General features: G+C 45.1%; 2 protein-coding genes across 3 annotated transcripts in view; one reads left to right on the top strand and one right to left on the bottom strand.

Annotated features, from left to right (window-relative positions):
* The window catches only part of UBALD2 (UBA like domain containing 2), a 77,871-nt gene that overhangs the window by 42,786 nt on the left and 8,843 nt on the right, over nucleotides 1-26,242 (bottom strand). Inside the window, exon 3 of one of the 2 annotated variants that reach the window (XR_012716904.1) lies at nucleotides 17,894-21,348. Coding sequence is in view for 1 of the 2 variants with exons in the window: in XM_075277417.1 (XP_075133518.1) it covers nucleotides 21,031-21,348 (318 nt within the window). In the remaining variant the exon portion in view is untranslated. Of the gene's footprint in view, nucleotides 1-15,668; nucleotides 21,349-26,242 lie in introns of those variants that run through there. The other variant, XM_075277417.1, reaches the window with a different exon arrangement.
* Nucleotides 1,122-7,008, top strand: LOC142210084 (glutamine-rich protein 2-like). Its single transcript, XM_075279114.1, has 6 exons — nucleotides 1,122-1,224; nucleotides 2,059-2,152; nucleotides 2,232-2,333; nucleotides 4,791-4,947; nucleotides 5,837-6,026; nucleotides 6,907-7,008. Exons 1-6 carry the CDS (start codon nucleotides 1,122-1,124, stop codon nucleotides 6,993-6,995), a joined length of 735 nt encoding a protein of 244 aa, XP_075135215.1. The 3' UTR covers nucleotides 6,996-7,008.

Below are 26,242 nucleotides of genomic sequence, written 5' to 3' on the forward strand. Positions count from 1 at the left end.
AGGGGGCATTGGGGAGAGACTTGCCCTTAACATTGAAATCTCATTGATTTCAATAGGATTTTTCAGTTAGGGTAAGGACACACGTTTAGGTTTTATTGGTGCCGTTTTGGAAGCCAAAACCAGGAGTGGATTGAAACAAGAAGCACAAGCTGTCTGTCCTAAGTTTTCACCCTTTATGATTCTTATTTGGTTTTGGATTCAAAAACTGTTGCAGAAAACCTGAACATGTCTCCTTACCCTGAGCAGGGTCATTTTATACATTGGTGCCCCCCTCCCCATCTCGACCACCTAGAAATACCTGACCTGCAGAAATTCTAATGCCCCGTCGTTGGCCACCCCACATATTATAATGCCCTTAGTGGCGAATACCTCCCTAGTGGCCCCATGATGCCCCTCATAATGTCCCCCTCCAGGTTGCCCCCACAGATTTGTATTCCTCTCACCCTTGGTTGCCCCCACAGTGTCATGTATCCCCCACCCCCAAGTTGCCCTCACACTGTCACGTCTGCCTTGGGTTGCTCCCACAGTGTCATGTATCCCCCACAGTATGTCCCCCAGTGTCATGCCCCACTCAGGTGCCCCCCCCCCCCCACAGTGTAATGTCCCCTACCCCACCTCCCAAGTTGCACTCACAGTATCATGTCCCCCCAGGTTGACCCCATAGTATCCCCAGGTTGCCCTACAGTTTCTTGTGTACCCGCCCCTCTAGGTTGCCCCATGGTATCATGTCCCCCCCCCTTCCCCAGATTGCTTCCAAAGTTTTGTGTCCCTCACTGTACATAATAAAAGAGACAAACAAACCATAATACTTACCTTTCCCCTTTCCCTGTTCCCCCTTCTCTCTGGTCCCAGAGTCTTCAAGGAGTAACAGGCATGATGTGACGTCACTACATTTTGCCTCCTGCTCCCAGGACACCGGGTGCAAAGACAGTGGCCGGGTGGTGAAATGGAGCAGATGGTTCCCTACTTCATCATTGGCTTCAACTCATCGGTGTCCTCCAGACGCCGATGAATTGGTGCAGCAAGGCCCCACTGGCCTGAACAGCAAATGCAGGACTTTCTCACTATCCAAAAGGGGCCCCCAATAACCTAGAGCCCGGTATAAGTGCACCATTGGACCTATGGTTAAAGTGGTGCTGACCCTGAGTCTCTTTACTACTGAGGATGAAGTAGTAACAGAGAGGGGAAGTAGTGACATAAAGTTGCCAGCAGAGGGCATCAGTGGTTTGTATCAGGAATATAGCGCTCTTACATGAAACCTACTCCTCATGCATGGTCTTTTTTTATGGGATATATGTTTTTACCTGTCATGTGTATTTTATGTAGACCAGGTGACTTGTACACTGATCACTTCTGTTAGATAACTTTTTACTTCCTAGTTTCACATTTTACACTCACTGATAAAACTTCCTGCAAGAAGGAGTTGTTGGAATGGAATGAAACTTTCTCAGTGTGAATGTATGTAAGAGATCACAATATTACAGAGAAAGGGATAGTATATTGCGGAAACTTTACAACTAATACGCGGCTCTATTATCCTGCTGGGCCTCTTATAGTCTGGATACAAGATGAGATACGCTTGAAAATGGCGGTATACAGGTTCTGTATTACATGCCGCAGCAACAGATGTAGATCCTGCATACTGACTGGTCCCATAAATGCTAGACTGCCAATAAATCTGGAGAACAGGCAAGTGTTGTAATCTGGCAGAGACATTGTGTGAGGGTGAGCATTATCCTACTGAAAAATGCCAGTTGTCCACTGTCAGGTTTACGCCCTCTTGTGGCAGGACCCAGTGTCTACTCAGACCATACCTATAAGGATTTACATATCTGCATGCAGAGTGTGGCAGGAATACGACAATTCTGATTGCAATATTTTATTTTATCATTGTGTATTTTGTGTCCAGTCAAATAAAACTCCAGCGATAACTTCAAGCTCGGTATAGCTGCTTTCATTTACACCAAATGGCTCCATATTTTTACCGAAACCTTGATCTGTGAACTGTCATGGTTTTGGTATGAGTCTTTTGGGCACTTCTTTACCTGTTCTGTACAGGCCGTGATATTTCTATTTTTTTATCAAGGCAGCTGATAAGAAGATTTCACTGCATCTCCTGTAACCGCACGGTGGATATGGAGGTGCCCGGCTCGTAAGTTTTTTCTCCCGTACAGTCAGTATAGATGACTTATAGAACGTGTTGTTCCTTTTACTATTCTTTTGTTTCTCAGGGAGATGTTATCCATCCCAAATATTCCCGGCTTACCCGCACATCGTTCCAACCGGCCATACACTGTGTTTGAACTTGACCAAATCCGTCAGCAGAGTCGTAGGTGGGCAAAGTAGCCTGGCCTGAAGGGGCCAGAATATTATGTAATATTTATTATATATATCATTATGGTTAATATAATGTATCTCAAAAAACCATGGCCATGTATGACCATCACAGTCCCTCATAGACAAAATTTTATGTTATGGCCATATGCAAGGAGGAGCATGTCATATCAACATGAATAACCTGAACTAGGAGGAGCAGAAATCATTGACCAGCACATGCTAAGCCTGATAATCTCAGCTGGATTGGCCAATGATCTAATAAGAATTGAGGAGAAACACTGGACATCTTGGATATTTTTGCATACCCTGAAGATAAACAACTGCTAGAGAGAACAACCAACTAACCTCACATTCACACGTCTGAGTTACAGCCATGAAACTTGGTCCTTGTGTTGGCCAGATTTACCGGCCTGAACGGTATGCTAGGAGAGGGTCTCCCAACCATACAGTATACTGTCCAGGACTATAATTAGTATGGGACAGTATGGCACTGGGAGGCGAGGACTCCTAGCATCATAGATAACTATACCGCTAGGAGTGCCTCTCCTGATATACTGTTCAGGCCGGTAAATTCGGTTAAAACATGGACCAAGTTTCACTTTGTCACGTGAATGCAGGGTTAGGGGGTACTTACCTTTTTAATCCCCCCCACTCAACGTGGTGTACTGAAGTGCTTATGTCATCACTGCAGCCCCATCAACACACACCAGTGGGGAGTTGTGATGTTGCAGTGCTGAAGCAGCGGAGGATTCAGAAGATGACTTTCCCTTGGTTTCTTATTATAAGACATTGCCTACCTGTGATCAATGGTTTCCTAATACAAGGCAATGCCTTGGTTATCTGTGATTTTTTATATAATTTGATCATAGGGGGTTGACAGCCAGCACTCACACAAATCAGATGTTTGGAAGTGTATCCGGTTGGTGTACTATATCGTGCACAGAGCTAGAAGCAAATAGCTCTGTATAGATATGAGTGAGTAGTGAAATATTCGCGATTCGATATTCGTTTCGAGTAGAGCCTCAATATTCGACTACTCGATCGAATATCGAATCCCATTATAGTCTATGGGAAAAAATGCTTGTTTCAGGGGAAACCACTATTCGACTAAAGGAGTCACCAAGTCCATGAGTAGCAGGAGGAGAGTGTTTAGGAGGAGCGCTGTGCAGTTAAAGCACATTATAATCTATGGGGTCCGTGCACTTTAATTGTACAGCGCTTGCAGTTGCGGTGATATTCCGTTTTGGGGGGGGGATCCTCCTGCAGACGACTTCCGAACTGGAGGTAAGCGCTAATGTGAACCGGCCCTTACTCGTCCTGCAGAACCAGCATTGATTGGCCGAATGCTATACACGTTATAGCATTCGGCAAATCAACGCTGGTTCTGCAGCAGGCTCGTCCTTGCTAGTCGGGAGAGCTGGCAGCTTGTGTTTATGCGGGAGCTGACTTTTTCTCACAGGAATGCATTGACCAGCGTTGATTGGCTGAATGCTATACAGTGTACAGCATCCGGCCAATCAACGCTGGTTCTGCCAGAGGCTCATTTGTGAGGAGGCGGAGTCTAAGATCGGACCACAATGGAGACTGCTGTGGTCCGATCATAGACTGCCTCCTCACAGACGAGCCTCCGGCAGAACCAGCATTGAGTAGCCGAATGCTTTACACTGTCCAATCAACGCTGGTCAATGCATTCCTGTGAGAAAAAGTTAGCTCCCGCATAAACACAAGCTGCCAGCAATCCCAACAAGCAAGGACGAGCCTGCTGCAGAACCAGCGTTGATTTGCCAAATGCTATACACTTTATAGCATTCGGCAAATCAATGCTGGTTCTACAGGACGAGTAAGGGCCGGTTCACATTAGCATTTGCCTCCCGTCCGGAAGGAGTCCGCAGGAGGACCCTCCCAAACGGAATATCACCGCTACTGCTGTACAACTACACAGTATAGCATTCAGCAAATCAACGCTGGTTCTGAATCGAATCTTTACTGTGAATAGCGTTAGCATTCGAACAAGTACGAGTATTTCGAACACCGTAGTATTCGTTCGAATGCCTACTCGATCAAATACTACTCGCTTATCTCTAGCTCTGTATACTGTATAATGGCCGCATGCCATTATTGACATCAATGGGAGCTGAGCCACTATACAGGGCACATAGACCACGGCTTCTGGCTCCATGCACTGTATAGTACTAAGACCAGATGTACCTCCAAACAGCTGATTCATGCAGGAGCCAGCTGTCGGCCCCACCCCAACGATCAGTTATTTATGGCCTATCCTAAAGATAGGCCATAAAGTAGGAAAACATCATGATCATGGAGGAGTGGACGCAGTGTGCAAACAAGTGGCACAATGGGAGCATGCGAGTTTTGCCTGTTATTAGCCATTTTCCTGTATGATACATCAGACTGTAAGACTGAACCTTGCCGATTCTGTGTTTGCTCTTTATCAGTGATCGTTTCCCACAACTTAGTGATTCCGGATATATGTCCAGCTCCCGCAACTGTGGAGGAAGTCACACACTGACCTTCCCTCAGAGACGCTATACTAGGCTGCAGGCCAGTACTCCATATATTGGACACAAGGAAGATTTTGTGGACAGTTCAAAGGTAAGAAGTGGCCACATAGAAAAAGGTGAAGTCATGAACGCTTTATTTATGTCACCAAGCCAAGACTTGGCCCTTTATTTAGTGGATCTATATGACATCTGTTATTTGCAGGGACCCATTCACCTCATCCAGTGAATCGGATCAGTGAAAACAAACACAGTAGGCTAATCCGTGAAAAAATAGAGCTATTTTTTACAGATCATGGAGAACACACAGCTGAGCAAGTTGGTTGTGTGAACAGACTGGAACACATTTTCCTGCAAATTTGTTGCGAGATCTGCCGTGAAAACATTCCACCGCTTCTACTATATTTTCTTAGTTGAGGGGATATCGGCACTCTATAGGGAGAGACCACCATTTAGGTGTGTGGAGTCTTATTAAGCCATGAGTGCTCCACTGCAAAGGAACATGGGAAGAATATGCAAATCTGACTTCCATGATGTAATTAGGAAGACAGAGCCTCAGTCAAGCAAACCAATAGAGGGCGCTCCCTTTAACATCATGCCGACCTTCTCAGAGGCCTTTGTATGCAATCGTGTTGGGATTATACCAGATACAGTCTTCTCAGCCAAGGACAGCTGTTTCGATGTACTTGCATCTCATCAGCTTGGCACAGAGAGGACTGACCTGGCAGAGGTGAGAGGCTTAGACAGGGTTGAGGGGATATCGTCACTCCATGTCTTCCTAATTACATCATGGAAGATAGGCTTGCACATTCTCAGTGAGCGCCCTCTATTGGTGTGCATGCCTACGGCACTGGCTTACTAATTTCATCATGGAAGTCAGATTTGCATATTCTTCCCATATTTTCTTAGCAATCTTTCTATTATATGTTTCCATTTTGTATATACTTATGTCTTGTTTTTACTATTCTACCTCTTCCTTGCAGGAGGAGATTTATATTCTAGGTCAGGATGGGCAAATCTACCGTGGCAGGAGGGACAACCATTTGCCAGCCATAAGGACTAAAGAAGACAAAGGATCAATGGCTTCTCATCTGAAAGTTTGTGATTGTAACTCAAAGGGAGAAGAGAACTTGTTTGGCCGTTCTTCAGCCATGGCTTCGGATATTCATTATGGTAAGAAGTCAGCCTCAAGTTGTCCATGTACCAATAGTTATTAAATGGGTATTCTCTTCCTTTGTATTGATGACCTGTCCTCAGGATAGCACATCAATAACCTGGCCCTCAGACAAGCGGACCCCTACTGATCTTTTATGAATGACCTATCCTGAGGATAGGTCGTCAACAAAAAGGACCTGGAATACCCCTTTAATGACCATAAAAATGATCTCCAGTATGTGGATTACACTAAAAGCTTTGGTCAATGACTATATCGGCAGCGCCCATGGCCAAGCAAGACCAAGCAATCAGTGGGGGTTACTTGGGTCAAACACTCTTGGCTTGTACTTATGTGGCAAGTGCTAGAGATACAATACGGAAACCATGGGTTTATATCAAAATTTTCTAAATTCTCTGAAAAATCCAGAAGCACTTTCTGCCATATTATCCATCAGGATTGGATGTGTTGATCATCCTCTTCAATGGGCCTGATCATCGTGTGGCCAGATGCCGTGGTTTGAGTGAAGACTCCAGTGCGAGATAAGTCTGGACACTTCTTTTTTCAGCACATTTAAGAAAGAAGTGTCAGTCACTGCCTTCCATTGAAAACAAAGGGCTATCTCTGATCTGATCTCTGGTGGTCTCACAGGTCACAAAAACATGAACCCAGCGGCCTCAGATTGAAGTGGCGCTTTGCTGCTCCATTCCCTTTCTATGGATCTGAGAATAGCAGTGGACATTGCTTGGCCATAGACTTTGAATTCAGTAACGTCATCCATTCACGAATATAGCTTTAAGTTTCATTGATTCTGAATATGACCATGCATTAACCAAATTTCTGGAAATTTATCTGCCATCTTCATTACTTTTTATGATATTTTTTTTTCTTATTTTAAAGGACTTTCCAAAACCCATATGAAATTGGCTCCGGGATCTGAACAACCTTTGCCTTTCATTAAGGACAGTATACCACCCACGTGCACCTAGAGAGGCGCAGGTAACTTGTATCCATATACAGGAAGATATTGGGGTAACATTTACATCCTCCACCCCCCGGGCGGAGGACCTTATCCCACCCCACTGTCACAGGACAGGTCATCTATACAAATGAAGTGGACAACTTCAACACCTAGTGAAATCTTTAAAATGAACGTCTTCATCTGAAAAGTGAAGAAATTTGGCTTCCTCTGTTTTTTCACAGAAACAAAGTGAAAAGAGGAAGTGGCTCTTAGTACAAGATAATCGAAAGTGAAAGAGCGCACCGGAAAACCATTGATGCTCTAGTAATATGGAGTAACCGTGTTTATTGTGAATAGAATGCAAGGGCGTAACTATAGCCGGTAGAGGTTTTGGTCACCCCCATATCCTAAATGTTCCATTAGTCAATGTGTGACTAATACTACAAAGATTTTGGATTCAGGTCCAGGAGCTTCAAGTCACGGCAAACAAATATATTGTGTCGATCAAACCTGATTTTGCTCCCTTTGCAGATGACATACTGCTTCATTTGTTAAAGGGGTTGAAGTGAATAGGTGGAAATGCTATTATATTAAATTACCTATAAAATCCCCAATCTTCCAATCTTTATTTTGCTGCTGCATTGGATTACCCCTCTTTCACATCTGCATGGAAATCCCCCCCCCCCCGAACAGAATACAAACACAATTGCAAGCGCTGTGCAGTAAAAGCACTTGGACCCCATAGACTATAATGGGGTCTGTGTGCTTGCCGTGTGTTGCCTGCACGAATCATGCAGACAAGAAAGTAGATTGTGAACTACTTTACTGTCCACATGTTCTCTGCGGAGATCTGGCGGCAAGCACACGGATCCCAATATAGTCTATGGGGTCCATGTGCTTTTACTGCACAGCGCTTGCAATTGCGTTTGGTATTCCATTTGGGGAGGAAGGGGGAAGGGTCTCCATGCGGACTCCCCCGGACAGAATACCAATGCAGATGTGAACCAATCAGAGCAATAGACTTGGTTCACACCTGCATTCAACTTTCCAAACTTTCCATTCCTTGGGTCCACTTGGGGACCCGAAAAACTGAAATCCATTCCGCTTACAAAGTGGTTACCCGCAGAAACCTGCAGACCCATAGAATATAATGGAGTCCGCCGGGTTTCTACCAGAAAAATCCGGAGAGAAAACTCACTGTGGAAGCAAGGTGTAAAATAAAATAATTATATATCATACTCACCTGTCCTTGGTGATCCAGCTTCCTCCGCCTCAACGAACAGTTCTACTCCACACGTGTAGCTGTAAAAGACCCATTGAGGTCACTCACTTACATCACGGGGACATGTTATTAATAACTGATAACAGATGGGCTGACTATCCGAAGTTTTCGGTACAGCCCTGATCAGTCAGACTGCTGCCATCTTTCTGCTAGCTGCTCGCACTGTAAACACCGGGGACATCACAGCAGTTACCAGGACAAAAAGAAGTTGTTGTTTTTTCCTCTTCAGATAGAAAATTCCTTCTTTCTAGGATATAATTTCGGATAACGTTAATCATTGATGTATATTCTCAGTTTCTGTCCACGTTATAGTCATTGTTTCTGTCCATTGCTTTTACTATTTGCCACACTGGTTATTGCACTTTGTATTGATGCTTTACAAATGATCTATGGCAGAGGAATAAAGGACAGATTTTCCGCACAATTTTCGGCGGCTGCCTTGTTTGGTTTATGTTATGTAAGGTCAATGCCAGGGTCAATTGAATGTGATCCATATCATGTACCCATGTGCATATGTACTGTGCCGGGTACTGCCATACTGCTGCATAGGTGTTAAAGGGAGTCTGTCACCAGGGTGAAACATATTGAACTAACAACACAGATCGGTCAGGCTCACTTGTATGTACCACCATTTTCCCATGAAAATTTGCAGCTCCATTGTTGATATAGAACCACTAGTATTTTATTTCCAGGTGGTTTGGGGTAAAATAGGGGTTAATACTTGGTGCTCTAGTCTAGGATATACTAACTAGGGGTTATTATCTGGTTCCCTGGTGGTAGGGTAAAATAAGGGGTTAATACTTGGTAGGTTACTCACCAGCCATATGCCCTATCTGAATGTTTTGTCTGAAAGGAGGCCAAGTATGATAAGCACAGGGAGGGGGATTTACTAAGCTAAGGGCTGGTTCACATCCCCCCCCCCCCACACACACACCCCACACCCACACCAATGTAATACCAGCCGTAACTGCAAGCGGTGTGCCAGTAAAAGCACACAGCCCCCATAGACTATAATGGGGTCCATGTGCTTGCCGCCAGATCTCTGCAGGGATCATGCAGATAGGAAAGTAGTTCACAATCTACTTTCCCGTCCGCATGATTCATATGGGCAGCGCACGGCCAGAACGCAGACCCCTTTATAATCTATGGGGATCCGTGTGCTTTTACTGCACATTGCTTGCAGTTGTGTTGGGTATTCTGTTCGGGGGGGGGGGGGTCTTCATGTGGACTCCCCGAAAGGAATACCAAACGCAGATGTGAACGAAGGGTAAATGTGCCAAAATTCTGTCTCAATTCACTACAAAAAAAACTTCTGTACGCGCCTTGCTCCCAATTTATTATACATCTTAGGTTTTAGTCCCTACGTTGCGGAGACGCAGCAGAAAAAATACCATGTTTTACGGTTCCAGCAAAATGAATGAGATTTTATTTAAACTCATCTGCATATTGGGAGAGAAAAAAAAAGTGGAAAAGCTGAGTTTTCAATCACTTTAACTGTAAAATAGCAAAGATTTTCCCTATAGATTTAATAGGGGAAGCAAAAATGTTGTGGAAAAAAAAAATGCTATCTTTAAGGCTGTTTGCAGACTACCGTGGTGTAGGTAGGAGTGCTATCCGTGTATTTCACAGAGAGCACACTGACCCATTCTTTTCTGCGGGCCCATACACAATGCCGTGATTTTCACGGTCCCATGTGCAGGCCAACAGTCTGGGCCGCATCAGATAGAATAGACCCTATTCCTGTCCTATTTTGCAGCCCGTGCTTCCCTGGCTCCTATTCATTTAATGAAAGGAACCGCGGAGGCACGGCCCAGGCAGCAGACATTGGACATCCCTGTGTCCAGCCCCTGCTTACCGGTTGCATCACAGTCTTCATAGCCCTGCTCCTATTCAAGTGAAAGGGAGCAGGACTATAGTTCCAGAGACCACTACTACATTGTACGGAACAAAACAGGTGATTGGGACAGGGTCCATGTGTAAGACCCCTGCTCATTCTAATACTGATGATGCACCTTGTGAATAGAACAGATCCAGGACAATCCCTTTAAGGCTAAGGCCCCACATAGCGACCGCAGCAAAAAAAAAAGCGATGCGAGAAAAACAGCGGCTGCAACACATTGCGGTTTTTCCTGCAGCGCTTTTCACTGAAAGCTTTCTGCTTCCATAATACCTATAGGGAAGCCAACAGCGTTGCCATAGGTATAGCTGACATGCTGCAATTTCCTAAACCACAACGGTTGCGGCCACTTCTTAGCTCATTTGCTAAAGTGAATCTTAAATTATAGTAAGAAAAATACTGTATATATGTATGTATTTAATGCATGCTACAGTATATCACTACTCGCAATGGCTGTTCTTACACTCACCTGTAGTACAGATCATTTACGTATATCAATATAGTGCACCAAAGAACTTACCTATATAAAGTGTGTGTTGCACCATGTAATACTGCATGTGATATTAATACTATGGCACATGACACTTGGGAAAATGTTCCCCTATACGTGTATAGATTTTACATACTGGTACTTCCCCATTCTGATACAGAGTGGGTGACAGTGTACTAGATCTTATGACATTGTGGGATCGTGGAGAGCTAACGCATGATGGGTTCAGTCACGTGTATCATACTTAGTGTCATCTATGGGGGAGGGGAGAAATGACCGGACACGGAGAAGTCTCTGGAAGGACTTCACAGATCAGCATTATGATTTTAAGCTGCAGTCAAACCACAAGATCTTTAAAGGGACAGTGACCCCCACTGCTTATAGCATACAGGAGTCACTAGTACATATCGGTATTGGGAAAAATTTACCTAAAATAATTCTTACCTTAAAGGGGTTGTCTGGGCAAAACAATTATTATTAAAGTAGGCCAGGGGAGGTGGGAAAAAAAAAAATACTCACCAGTCCCATTGCTCCGGTGTCCTCCCAGAGTGGGCCAGTCTTGCTACTGCGGTGTCTTCGCAGATCCCGGAACCCTTCCGCTTATGGGTTTGTTCACACTTGCGCTCGTTCTCCGATTTGTGCATTCTGCCGGGTTTCCATCTTCAGCCCCGATGAAACTGGACAGGCAACGGTCAGCTTTAATATCCATTCACTTGAATAGGTTTAAAAGGTGACCACCGGTGTCCGCCTGCGTCCTGTCCACGGAAAAACTGTTTTTTTTTTAGCTGGACACAAAGTCGAACATGCATTCAAGTGAACGGGTTTTAAAGCTGACTGCCGGGTTTCCGTAGCATTTCCAGTTTCACCGGGGCTGAAGATGGAAATCTGTCAGAATGCACACACTGGACACTAAGCGCAAGTGTGAACGAACCCTCAGGCATTAATTGACCTCAGCGGTCACATGCAGCAGGGTCTTCCACCAGAAGACAACAACGGACCGGACCGTGCTTGAAGGCATCGAGGAGAGGAGGATTCACAAAATAATTTGTGTGTCCATTTTAGCCTGGACAACCCCTTTAATGACGGCACCTCAAGGTACTGTATATGACCATTATGGATGGAAGGAGAAGCTGAGATGTCAGAATAACCATCAGGCTGTGGTGTAAGGGCTCGTTCATACGGGGCAAGAGGGGGCGGATTTTGACGCTGAATCCACCTCAAAATCCGCCCCCTCACAATAGAGGTCTATGTAGACCGCTAGCGCACTTTTTTCCATGAGCAGTATGTTCCCACTCACGGAAAAAAAAAAGAAGCGAGCTGCCCTTTCATCAGGTGGATTACGTGGCGTCTGCTTCGCGACAGCACCCTCCGGACTAGGCCCATTCATTTGGGCCTACTCCAGAGTGGGAAGCCGCAACAGTCGCATTTTGGTCCAATTCTGAGCGGCTTCCCACGTCAAAATCAGGACCAAAATACGCAGTCCCTAGCCCCATGTGAACTAGCCCTAAGTGTGCACTCCCACTGGGAAATGCAATCGAGATCTTGAAAATTGTTAGGTTTTTTGGAAAATTGTCAGATTTTTCATTATGCAAAAACCATTTACTGAAATGGGAGGGGCCAGGGTTGTTTGAGAAGGGCTGATGATGTCACAGAGTGAAGAGATACCTAGGAAGGACTAGGGATAGCACAGGCTGTTATCTGCAAAGGATTGGGATTAGTGTTATCTATGAAGGTCGGCTGTTCATCCTGTCTCATGTGTACAAACCGTATCATGACAGGTAAAACGTTAGTAATGTTGTTTTAGGCAAAAAAAAAAAAAAAAAAAGGACAAAAGTACCTGACACTGACGAAAAGTCCTGCAGGGTAAATATTCACCTTTTGTCTTTTTTCCATTTAGGATGACGGTGAAACAATGGGTTAACTGGCCGCTATCTTCTGACATTTGGCAAGCTTTCAGTGGTTATCATTAGGATGTGGTTATATTGTGCAGGAAATTGGTGAAGGAAATATCTGTTCCCTCCGAGTCATACTTGCATTAGTAACCTACAGGGATGTCCCAGACATAGGAATGAATAACTCATCTCCTGCAAGACAAGACAATTCTACAGAAACAGAGTAGATGATGGGAGGGAACTCCGCTGCCGAACACATGGCGCACACACCTAGAGTCATTCCTTAAAGGGGTATTCCCACCTCACATACTCATCAGTCTTCACTGCTGTAAAATCTTCTTTCTTCCTGGTTTCTTGCATCATTTGGTGGGCGGGGTTTCACATGCAACCTGCTGTTTAACTCCGCCCACCCATATTGGACTATGAAGTACAGGCAGCAGCAACTCCATTCAGTGTTACATACAGAGACTGCCTGTCTCTGCCATAATGAACACAACTGAATTAGCTAACCTGATAACTGGGAGAACAGAAGAAATGAAAGCAGCTCCTCTCCCCTATCAGGGAGCTAGGTCACATGGTGTAGACACAGGAATAGCTAGATACACAGGCTCGCTCCCTGCACTTAGCCCCTCCCCCCTGAGAGCAGCAGATACATCACTTGACTCATGAACAGCTAAGTCAGGGTTGTGGCCACAAAGAATTGAATAAAGTAAGATAGTGGACAAACAAAGCAGTTTTGCTGAAGCAATGTATTTAGGAAAAGTCTTACATCCACATTAACCAGCAGTATAGATAGGATCCTTGTGATGGGACAACCCCTTTAAAGGGTACCTGGCAGGTCGATTTGGGACACTAAACCACCCATAGGTTCTTATAGACTGGGGGCCAATTTTTTGCCCTCTTGTCCCACACCTTTTTCAACTGTAGATGTTTGGACAAAAAGTGTCCAAAATTACTACTAAATCTAATAATACATGACAATCTGATGCCAGTAGGAAGTTCATTATCACCGTAACATTAAAGCCATCTGCCTAACATTGTGTAGTTCCAACTTATGCCCCAAAACAGCTCCGACTCCACGGGTCCTCTGAAGCTGCCCTGTGATATTTGGCAGCAGATCCCTTAAGGCTTGGACGTTGCAGGGTGCTGCCACCATAGACAGGAATTTATGGTGTGGCAAGGCAAATTGTCCTGAGAGAGGTGACTGCCATTAGAAGTAGCATTCCCATGAATGGGTATTCTTAGTCTTTACAATATTTAAAGAGGACCTTTCACCTCCTGGGGCACATGCGGTGTAATACACCACTAGAAAGCAGACAGTGCGGCTTTCCCGTTCTGTGCCCTCGGTGAAGAGCTATCGGTCCCGGTACCGTAGCTTTTCACTATCAGAAGGGAATTTCTGAGAGTCAGGAACGCCCTTCCTCACAGTAGTGCCTATAGCACTGTACTAGGAGAGTGGTGAGGAACGCCTTCCCTACTCCTGACAGTACTCGTCCAAAGAATAGTACTGGGTGGGTGTTTCTCACCAGTCAGCGTCATGGCTCGGTGGTAAGGAGCGCCCCCTATCACAGTACAGTGCAATAGACGCTACTGTGAAGAAGGGCGTTCCTGACTGTCAGAAACGCTCTTCTGACAGTGAAGAGTTATAGTACCGACTGATAGCTCTTCATCGGGGGCACAGAACAGGATAGCTGATTGAGCCACGCTCTGCTTTCTAGCGGTGTATTACACTGCATGTGCCCCAGGAGGTGAAAGGTCCTCGTTAAGCATGTGGTAGAGGTCACAGTAACATCCACAGAAATGCCAGAGTTTGGGGGTTTTGACCAGAACATCACATTGGGAAGGAAACAAGCTGACAGAAACACAGTATATCCTGAGGAATTATAAATGAAGCGTTATAAATCCATAAACCACTACAGAGCAGACAAGTAACGTGTATACTAGGGTGGTGGCAGATGCCAATGCGTTTCAGATGGGACAACCGTCATTAATGACTTTATATCCTGGAACCATCTCTTTCCTGGGTAAGCAGAACAAACATCCTTTGATGATGGACAGGGGTCATCATAGAGCCAAGAAGATATATAGATAGGAAGATATATAGATAGATAGATAGATAGATAGATAGATAGATAGATAGATAGATAGATAGATAGAAGAAACACATTACTATGCTACAGTAGTTCTTTTGTGGGATCGGACCCAATTGTCTCACTTCTGCTCCCCATACTATACAATGCTGTAATTCTTGGCCAACCATATATCTCCGTTGCCAGTTTACCGGTTGTCTCTGCTGACCATATTTGGTAGGTACTTACCAATGTATACCATGAACACCCACCAAGATCTGCTACTTTACTCTTCTTGTCATCACAGATTGAGTCTTGCCAAAGTTGCTCAGATCCTTAAGCATGCCATTTTTTTTCAACACAACAACTTCAGAAACTGAATATATAAGGCTAGGTTCACATCTGCACATGGGTCTCCATCATTTGAGTCCACTGGAAGACCCAAACGACAGAGAGTCGGGCTGCTAGAATAGCGGGTGCTCACAGACACCATAGACTAATGGGATCTACTGGGTGCCCATCCAGTGTTTTTATACTGAAACTGTGCAGGACTTCCCTCTCCGCCAATTTTTGGCGGTTTCTGAGGCTGAGTCTTTGGCGCAAATGTAAATCTAGCGTAATCCAGGTCATTCACCTTACAGTAGATCTGTCCCATCTTACTCATGATTTCATACAGTTTTCATAAACTTAATAGGCCATCAATATTCGATCTGCAGGGTTCTGACACCTTGGAAGCCCGCAGGTCACCGGTACCATGATCGCACGATTCACAGTATTTACATATTGCGAGTCGCGCTGCTCCCTCGCCATACAAACTGTAGAGACGGGTATGGGAATTGCAGCACTGTCCCACTGAAATCTATACGGAAGCGCTGCAGTACCTACACTCGCTGCTAGTTTGTATGGCGAGTGAGCAGCTGGATCGCACTAGGTCACCGCTACCGAAAACGGTTCGCAGTATTGTTTACATGTTAGACCCCGCAGGCCATCAATATTAGAAACGGGATAACCCCTTTAATTGACTGGCGTGATGTCACGCCCCACAAGCGCTACTCAAAAATACAGACTCAATTTGGGTTAAAAAAGTTTTTTTTATTTTTTTTTATTTAAATTAAAAAGAATACTCATCAGATCTTGGGTTATAAACATGATTTTGACCCAAAAACCACTCATGTGGGGAGAAAGCACAAGATACTCGTCCCCCTCCTCCATGCCACTTATTGACAGACTGTGCATACATGTTCATTTTAACCAAAGGGACCCTTAGGCCCACATTGATAAGAGTCTTTGATGCACCTTCCAGGCTATAACCTCAACTATTACCAGTGTACTGTATTATATTTAATAACTAACCTCAAAATGCTACTGCCGAGGCTCGACTTGTCCTCATTTGTGAGCCGTCAATTGAGCTGCCACCAACACAGCGTAATAATGGCTTCCCAGGTCACATTAGCTACACCGAACCAATTGAAAAAACAAGAACTAAGAACAGGGTGACAGCCATGAGTACAGAACAGGACGTCCTCCTCTGTCTGCGGGAGAAAGCTGTGGGTTATAGGAGCGCTGACATATAGATCATATACTAGGTTCTCCTTACTTGTGATTGAGCAACATCACTAAGCCTTTAGGGCAGATTTACACATGGCATCACGTTACCCCATGGACAATCGGATGCTAAAAAGACATAAGACATGCAGATTTGGAATCAGATTCGTCTCTGGTGTAAAGTTGTGCCACGTGTGCATCCACCCTTATACTGCAAAGGCTCAAAGGCCATGATGGTGCCTTCACTTCTATTTGCCTCTTCAGCTTGGGGGTCAATGGCTAATAACTTATGACAGTAAAGCCCCTTTTCCTCTACTCATATATTACAGTAAGTGCTCACATAGAAAACCCCGCATCCGCCAGATGTCAAGTTGACAATGCAAAAATACACAAGGAAATATCAATGTATACCGAACCCAGAAGTCCCACAGGGTTCCAGAATCCTCAAGTTTGCAGATTTGGATGATCTTAGAGCAGGGGTAGGGAACCTTCGGCACTCCAGATGTTGTAAAACTACAACTCCCAGCATGCATACCTGCTCTGCTGTTCTTGGAACTCCCTTGGAAGTGAATGGAGCATGTTGGGAGTTGTAGTTTCACAGCAGCTGGAGAGCAGAAGGTTGCTGACCCCGATAGAGAGCTTGTGAAGAGCTAAGCAACAACTTTATGGCATTGAGCAGCAGCCACTAACCCAAGCAGTGCTCCGCTCCCCTGCAGCACCCACGTTGGCAGTGGTTTAGTTCCCCACATCCTGCCTATGGAGAGTCTGTCCATGATAATTATATTAAAGAAAGGCCTTTGGTAGATACCAATAGAAGAACGTGTTGTACTTGGGAACCCATTCCTGTGAACCTCAACTTCATCACAGAAATAAAAAGAAAAAAAAAAGTGCTTATAATAATTAATATCGACATGTCATGTGATTATTACAGCCATGACTGCGACTAGTGATGGCCCACAACAGAGTCGGCATAGGAGCGGTGGGGAATTGGGAACGTATTGCTTTTTATTTTTTATAACATTTGTTTACGCCCCTTTTAAATTCCAAATGGGTGAGTTAGAGAGATACCCGGGCATTATATGTACTAATGCCAGTATGTGCACAGTAAATCACTAGATATATGCATAGATATAGAATTTTGCATTATACCCGGTGTTGTGAGGGTAATCCATCACCAGAACCCAGCCCTGCAAATTGATTCAGGTAACCCTAACTTATTGGTAAGTTCCCACAGAGTTTTTTGGTCAGGATTTTGAGGCCGTATCCGAACCAAAGAGACGGCTCCCATTAAAATCAATGGGAGCCGGTCAGTTCTATTTTCCGGGAGCCGGTTTCTTCCAACTCCCAGAAAAAGAAGTGAGATGCTCATTCTTCAGGCCGTTTCGCCTCTCAATTCAGTCTGAAGACACTCCCTCCTCCCGACTAGGCCCATAATCCAGAGCAGAGTGCGTGACTGGATGTTGCTGCAGTATACCGGCATTCAGTCGCGGCTACCCTTTTTTGGTCCGGAACCTGAGGTTCTGGACCAAAAAACCTCGTGTGAACTTACCCTCAGTCGGCGCCTCCATTACGGAGATCTCACCATTTTTGTCAACATGTAAAGTGAGCTATTTGGAGAAATGAGGGAGTCGCTGCTCACCTCTTTACAGCAATGACAAGGCGCTTGTTGCTCTAAAGTGGTCACACGACCACACCCTTATTGCTCCAAAGAGCTCATTTGCATATTGACAAAAACAGAGAGATCATGAAACTGAGGCAGCGATGCAAAAAGGGGGACACCCTTTCTGCAAACGCACACCACGTTTAACCATGTATAGCAAATAACCCAGTTACCTTGATAGGGATGGATCTGCAACACGAGACTGACACGTGGTGCCGTTTCTGATTCTTCATCTGCATCCCCCTAAAATCTGCTGACTATCCTCACATTAAAAATTAGGCAGCGGTGAAAGGATTTCCTGTTTTCCTCTGATCCACTCCGGTTTTTGCCAAGCATTCCTCACACAAGCCATTAACCTGTACGACAGATTTCGCGGGTTGTCTCGGCTTTTCAGCGCTAAAACCTGCAATAAGAGATGCTGCGCACATTTCCCATTTGTCAGTAAAGGCTTTCCATCACCGATTGTAGGTTACAGCTGCCATGTACCCCTAGTCTCTTGTAAAACTATACCAAAGTAACCTCCCCCACCCCACGGTCCTAGACAGCAAGTCATAGTCTACAAGCAAAAGCACTAGTAGGACGGAGATCATCTACAATGCATATCTCTCAGGACAGCGCCTCCCACTGGCAAATTCATGGTGAGCAATGTTTTTGCCAGTCTTTGGAGAACTATCCTTTGATTCGACATAATAAGGTATTATTGTTTCCTTGGCTAAATTTGCAAAATTGTAAAGAGAATTTCAGTGCTTTTATAGTACAAAGGATTTGTGATAAAGGCTCTAAAAAGGTATCTACAGAGTAAATCCAGACAAAATGGCCGCTCACCCCTAACATACTGTAATGATACAACAGGCTGGGCCTGAGCCACAACTCATTCAAGTCAGGCTGCATTCAGTGCACATAAGAACAGATACATTTAGAGAAGCCTCTTGCTCAGGTTTTTAGGGGACGGCTTCTGGGAATGAAGGGGCCGCAGCACTGATTTAGTGCTGCACCCCCTTGTATAGCGGCACCCCAGCCCTGTGACTGTGCAGCATAACACCATCCACACAACAGGGTGTCTGAGGGGGCGCCACTGTGCAGGAGGAAACATTACAACAGGCTGGGTGTAGTAGAAAATCTCCTTTTGAGTTGCAGATTTTGCTGTCGTTTTTGAGCCAAGGCCTGGATATAGTAGAAGGGAAAAGCGTAAAAGTTTCTTTATGCAGTGCAGTATTCCTCATTCCTGGCTTTGGTTCACAAAACAGCAGCAAAACCTGCAACAAAAGCCAGAGCTTTACTGCAATGTGGGGCCTCAACATGATGGGGTCACAGCACTGTCCCCTTTAGGTTAAGGATCGCTGGGGGCCCCACCAATCAAAGATGAGTACACCCCTTTAATAGAACAAGCCTTAAACTACAGTGCCAGAAGACAACATACTACAAATAGTTACAAGGCTTATACGCCTCTATGGCTGCATTCACATATTCAGGCAGAAGACCAGGCCAGGATTTTACGATGATCAACAAAATTTTGACAATTGGTTTCTAGAAATACTTGAAATCGGGGGAATTGCTGTTGTGGCGTGTGACATTCGGCAGCTGCAATCTGCTACAACGCTAGCCAAAATGTACCAAAGCCAGAACAGAACAGCTTGGCCTATTACCAAATGTAAGACGAGAGACAAGCTATTGTCCTTGCCGCACCACTTAAAGGGGTTATCTGGGCTTATCAATTGAAGATCAGTGGAGACGCGACACCTGGGCACCGCTTCCTCTTCACAAGTCATGTGACATAACATTTGGTCACATGGCCTGTTTGCAGCTCCGTCCCATTCAAATGCATGGGACAGAGCTGTAATACAAAGCTTGGCTTTCTTTAAAGAGGCCACAGTGCTCTTCTTCAGTCTCCTTAAACAGCTGATCCCGATTTTGAAGGGGGGAGTGACATGTCTGGGTGTCAAGCTCCCTCCAATTTTCAATTAATGACAGGTCGTCATTTGCTGTGCTAGGAAAACCCCTTTAAGACCTCATATAAGTTAATATTTCTAACTGGGAGGACTCCAAAGTGTTACAACCCAAGTTTGTGAAGGTTACCGATGGGAGGACCATAATAGACTGATGTACTCATGAAAAGGGGATGTCGCTCCTTATTCCCCATCAGGTGTTCAGTTGCTCTCCAGCACCATGGAGTTAAATGAAATTTGGTTGACCTGGGTATGATAGTACAAGATGGATGACAGTGTCTGGCATTGGATCTGATAAAACAGTGGCCAGGGTCATCTTCTGGTGCCCTCTTATTGCTCTTGGAAAAGCACATCATAGCTCTTACAATCCTAGCTGGACATGGAAGCCAAAATGAGAGAAAAGAAACAAGTCTGGACAATCCATTGGATGCGTAGAGAAGGTGACAGCTCAGGATTAGGTTATTCTTCTATACAGAAGATCCAGGCATGGTTTCAGGAATGGTGATGGAAACCACGGATATGAACTAGTTTTCCATCTCCATAAGACATCACCATTCTATAGTTGTCCGAAGCGCAAGCCTGCTACACACCAAGTCATGGTGTTATGTTGAGGTGTCATGATAAAGTGACAAAAACTGAATTGTTCATGAAATGCCCAGCTCCATCGACGTCACCAAGCTGGTCCATCTGAAAATAAAGCCTTGCTCCACCAAATATACTAAAGCTCCTTCCTTCTGTGTAGGCTTCTTAATACTGTCCAGCGATGCAGACGCCATGATCCCGCCAGTCTCTAGCACGTCATGCTATATATAGGTGGACACAATACACTTCTAAACAATGTCAAAAAAGGAAGGTTCGCACCTCCTGATCTATCACAGACTGGGGAAGAGTGGTGGGCACAAGGGACACTCACTTAAAGCTTCTTTCCATATGACGCAACTGTTCAAGGTGCTCCTAGATTCAGATCCGGGTACAGCGGTGCCTTACTAAACATTCTCCGTCCCCCCTCCTCCGACATCTCACATAAATCTTTATATATTATAATTATATATTAAAAAGAAACGGGGGAGGAAGGGGTGGGCACATTTCTTACCCCTCCATCCACTTTCTCTGGTCTTCAGAGAAAAAAAAAAAAAATGCAAAACCTCTTATTTATAAAATAAAACAAAGACTGAGAAAAAAAAAAATAAGAGTCAGTTCATAAAATTCAACAAGGAGGAAGGCAGAGAGAAGGGAAGCACTCCGCTGCCACCTCCTCTCTTCAGTGCACTCAAGCCCAGTCTTATCTCTGCCCATCCATGGCAGTCATGGCTTTCTGGGGACCCCCTGCAGGCTGGGAGCTCGGAGGCCAGGCTGGTTGTGGATGGTGGTGGTGATGATGGAGGTGTGTGGTTGGAGAGGCAGGGGGCAGCCAGACGGGCTGTTGGCTGGGTGGTGATGAAGCCCAATAAGGGTTAAAATTGCCAGGAGGAGAACAGGCATTTGACGCTGCTGGACTGCTGCTATTCTGCAAGCTCTCTGAGGTTCGAAGTTTAGAAAACATGGCTAACGCATCCGGGAAGTTGGGCGGAGTGGCTGGCGTGTTACTAGGTGTGCACATCTGAAATACAAGAGGATATAGACACAGTTAATATACCAACTCAAAATGAAGTCCAATGTGAGACATTTTGCACAAGGCCGGGTATTGCTGTGCCGATATATAAGAGGTTATCGTGGCAGATTTAAAGGGGTTTTCTTTTCCTGCAGACTACTCCCAAGTCCTCTGTTCTAGTGTTGGATCCCTTATTCCATCCCTGTACAATCACTGACCATGCCAAACTACAAGACTGGCAGCAGACATCCCATGTACCAGTCACCGCGGTCACCTGAGTGTCCAGTCTGACCAATGCTTGCACTTGGATAGAACAGGGGATTCAATATTGGAACGCTGAGGTAGACAAGTATCGCAATTGTATTTTAACCCATCTGTGCGTTTCCCCTTTGCCTGGAAACCCTTTTAAGCAGCCGATACGCTCTTGTGCTTAGTCTGGTTACAGCAGCAAAGTGACTTCTATAATTACCACACCAAGCTAAAGTCCCTGTATCATATGGATTTAGGATGCAGAGAGTTTAGGAAAGTACCGCAGGTCTGCTGTTCTGTCCTCACAGCAACATTCACCGCTATAATGCAGGGATCACTATAAGCAGAGCTCATTCTGGGGGAAATACAACCTTCACATGGATCAGGTTTCCTGGTATGGACTAGCCATAGGATGACTATTTTAGATCTTTATAATGTACAGAGCCACTGGAAAAAGGTAACAAAATCTAAACTGAATACTGCTGGACCTACAACTAGTGCTAAACTGAACAAACCTGGCAGACTGTTGTTTTGCCCAGTGCTGGAGGTGTAGCACTCATTTTCTTAGGAGAGCAGCCAAATCCTGTCCCCAATGGACCCATTGGATCGTTATTGTGATGCTATCAGGATGAAGACCAGCTGTACCACTTTCAATTACCAGGCTCCGGTGATCTCCCTGCCACCAAGACGTACCGTGTGCCACCAAGACGTACCGTGTGCCACCAAGACGTACCGTGTGCCACCAAGACGTACCGTGTGCCACCAAGACGTACCGTGTGCCACCAAGACGTACCGTGTGCCACCAAGACGTACCGTGTGCCACCAAGACGTACCGTGTGCCACCAAGACGTACCGTGTGCCACCAAGACGTACCGTGTGCCACCAAGACGTACCGTGTGCCACCAAGTCTAGTGTTGCTAACCATAGTTTGTCCCTTTACCCTCCCACTGCTATACCTTTTTTCAGATGAAATTATGCAGCTATTCAAAATAGAAATATGCTTTCAATAACAAACACGGATCCCTATGCCAGAGTATAGCTAAACCGTAACATACATCAGGTATTAGTCTTGACATATATTACAAATGCATTGAGTGAATTCACCTTTATTGGGTATAGAGTCAGCCCAAATGTCAGCAGAAATGACTGACAAAAATCTACAGACATAAGTCCTTAAGTCCATAAGTCCTTACTTTCTATTCACAATTGTAGCCGTCGGGCTACGTTCACATGATGTACATTTATTGTGTGGCTGGGAAAGTTACTGACCTACATGATAAACAGGTTCATAAGACTAGCTCGGGCAGTCAAAGCCCAAAAAAGTTTGTAAGAGCACCAGCCCTCTCTGGAAGAACTGGCTTGCCCATGCCATATATAGATGTCCCACTAATGGCCGTCCTGTAATACTGTGATCAGAGGTTTTTGGTGCAACCGTGAATATAATAAAAGTGGAAATAAGAGAAGAAGAACTGCATTGAGCCTTTTATTCTATACAAGGTTCCTGCACTTGATACAGGCCAAAAACAGTGCCGTATACCAAGAGCTGAGAGGGTGTAAAGGTCACCAATTACTTGGTACAAACACGAGCAGGAGCCAAGCAAAGGTTACTGCAGCCGACACTAGATGGTGGCCCCAGACGCACGCTCAGGCAGAAACATCCAGGACGTGTCCGGACCAAGCACATCCTGCAGGCTCTTCCCTAGAAACTGGTTGCACAACCCAGAAGAATCTTCACAAAAAAATAATAATTCCTCGGTGTTTCCTACCAGAGCTGTGAACATGGAGGCCCGAGATCCCCGTGTGTCACAAGCACTCTCTCCATTTCCTGTTTGACTGTAATCTCACAGAACATGAAGAGTCCCTGGAGCAACGATCATCAGGAAGCCATTGCAAGAGCCCGAAAACAACTGCGGCACATTAGACCTGTTTACTTACCATCTGACTAGTAATACAAAGGGGAAGCACGACAAAACTGCAGGGTTAAAGTACAGGTCGCCGGTCGTCATCAGTGCGTATCAAAGGCCCCAGGTTACTAAATAACCGCAAAGATTGATTTAAAGCAACAATCCAAAGGAAGTACCATGTAACGAAAAAAACCTCAGAGAACATAGAGGATAGAGAGACCCTTAATCTCAATTTATCAGACCCCCACCAATGTTCCCCATGTTTTCTGACAGCAAGACCACAGCCAGGAGGAACCAAATGGAGCAGTGGTTGTACACGTATCCAAGTCTATTGGACTACTAAAGAGAAGCCAAGTAATCCCATAGAGTCATATGCAAAACTCCCACTTCATTCAGTCCTTCTCGGTTGTGGTCGTGGGCTGGGAAAAACAGAAAAAGAGGGGACATGTCATCCCTGTTATTAAACTAAAAGGGGGGACATTAGACTTCTAATGAGATTTCACCTATCCAGTGGATTACACTTTTATTCAGGCACAGTAAAGGCGGCCATGTTCCAACACAATGTCAGAACAGTCAGCCTATGTGTACTGGCCTGTCAGGTCAAGAGATAGCAGTAAAACTTCCCCTGCTGCCATAACATAAGAGCAAGCCTATATGAGAAGCGCCCAGAGCTTGCTGTGTATTCAGTACAGACAAGTAACTGTGACTAGCCACCCCTCCACCACTCGCAGCATCTGCAGGAGCCGCTGACAATAGGATTCATCAGCAGGGTCCCCTATGACTACGCTGATCACTGGGGACATTAGCTGCTGTCTGCCCCTTTGATCTGCTGTTAGCTACAGAGAGCAATGAAATACAAATGCTCAGTTTCCTGTGGCTTTCAGCAAGGAGAATGAACAGCAAGGCCTCCATTAAAGTCACTGGGTAGCCATGGCTCTAAAAGCAGTTTTCCAAACTCACAACATTTATGTCCTATCCCTTGACAAACAGTCAACGTCAGATCTGTGGTGGTCCGACTCCTGCCTGACACCCTTGCTCAGAGATCAGGCCAGAGCCATGTCCTTGTATACTTTGGTCCACCTACCTGCACGCTGTATATACAGTATTGGGGGTTCAGAGTACTGTAGCCAAGAGAATAGGACAAAGCTGCAATACTCTGTGCCATTGCTACTAAGCAGACCAGTGACTTCTTCATGGTTTACATTGCTCTGTCTACAGAGTGCGGAGGCCCTACAGAGCTGAACGCCAGCACCCAAACAACCTGATATTGATGTCCTATCCCAAGGATGCTGTAAATCCAGAAAACCCCTTAATGGACGCAATGTTCTAGTGCACACAGTCAACATGGGCGCTCCAAAATAATACGTCAGAGGGTCTCCCAGATGTTATAAATGCACTGCAAACATAACTGTATGCGTTCTGTAGGGCTGCGTATATAGGGTCTCCTCCAATGATATCTTTTAAAAGAGTTTTGCCACTTGTCACAGGATTAGGAAATAGGCTCACCACCCCTCCATGATCACTAAAACAGGGGTCCCCTTTGCAGAGGGTCCTTGTCCTGTATAGGGTGTTATTCGAGAATGCACCCTACACTCCTTCATGATTATGAGGTGACATACAGAATACAGTGTTCGGCTAACCCCATCAGTGCCATGAGACTTTGAACGGAGGACATGGGCTTTACTAGCGTTCTGCAGACTCCTAAATTCAGCCACACAGTTAAGAGAAATAAGAGGGCTTGGGGGTCCCCTTTTAGTGATTTGTGGGGCTCCAAACTATTTATCATGCTGGAGATAGAGATGGCAGGGTGCTGTATATAGGTAGCAATCCCACAGAAGGGAATGAGGCAGCTGAATATGCACAACCAGCTACTCCATCCATCTGGGGGTACAAGAGATCCCTGATCTAGTGATTGGTGGAGTCCAAGCAACCAATTCTTAAACCCATCTATCCCATGGATAGGTAATCTCACTTGTTACACAACCCCTTTAGCACAGCTGTTCTTTATATACACACAGGATATAAATATACAGTTGCGACCCATGTGCTGGAGGCCCTGCAGCCCTCACAGCATGCATAGAGTAGCTGGGAAGCAGAAATTCCTTTTAACACAGAAATCCGGCTCCCGTCCTTCCCAGATCACATTAATGCACCGGCCTAACAATATGGGGGTGGCTGGGCAGCCTGAGACTGCGAGGGGGAGGTAATACATTACTCTTTAACAGCTGCACTGGAATGTCAGATGCAGATTTACCACTGGGGTTCCTATCGGAAAAGTTCATCTTTGTGGTTTGCAAGTCACTCTATAAAATCTATACATCATACTATACAATAATCCATCCTCTTACACTCAGGAATCTATGGCAGGACTCCATGACGGCACATGCTCTAGATTTGCAATGATCCAACTTGTAATGTGAATACTATGCTGTGTGTATTATTGCAGGGTTGAAGGGAGAAGTGAGCAAACTTTTTTTTTTTTTTGGAGGTTTTCTTTCCTATCCCAGGAAACTTATAAAAAGCTTTCCCTGTACAGGCATCATTGTGTTCTGTACAAAATCCACGTGGGATTATGGACGGGGCTAAACAGCGATTTGGGCCACAACTAGTGTTGCATGAACAAAATTTGTGTAGTTTTGGCCTAAAGGGTGTTCTCTTTAGACCATTTTCTGTTAAATGCTGCTGTGACAATAGGAAATCAGAAGGGCTTATATTACCAAGACCTCTTGCAAATAGCTGTGATGTGCAGG

This window comes from Leptodactylus fuscus, chromosome 6, assembly GCF_031893055.1.
Source record: "Leptodactylus fuscus isolate aLepFus1 chromosome 6, aLepFus1.hap2, whole genome shotgun sequence".
NCBI classification, from domain to species: Eukaryota; Metazoa; Chordata; class Amphibia; order Anura; family Leptodactylidae; genus Leptodactylus; species Leptodactylus fuscus.

Bases quoted from the DNA above. Each gene is read 5' to 3' on its own strand.
- LOC142210084 (XM_075279114.1), top strand. From the start codon at position 1,122: ATGGTTAAAGTGGTGCTGACCCTGAGTCTCTTTACTACTGAGGATGAA. The intron at 1,225-2,058 runs GTTTGTATCAGG...TGTTCTGTACAG, and splicing joins GCCAGCAGAGGGCATCAGTG to GCCGTGATATTTCTATTTTT. The intron at 2,334-4,790 runs GTGGGCAAAGTA...GCTCTTTATCAG, and splicing joins ATCCGTCAGCAGAGTCGTAG to TGATCGTTTCCCACAACTTA.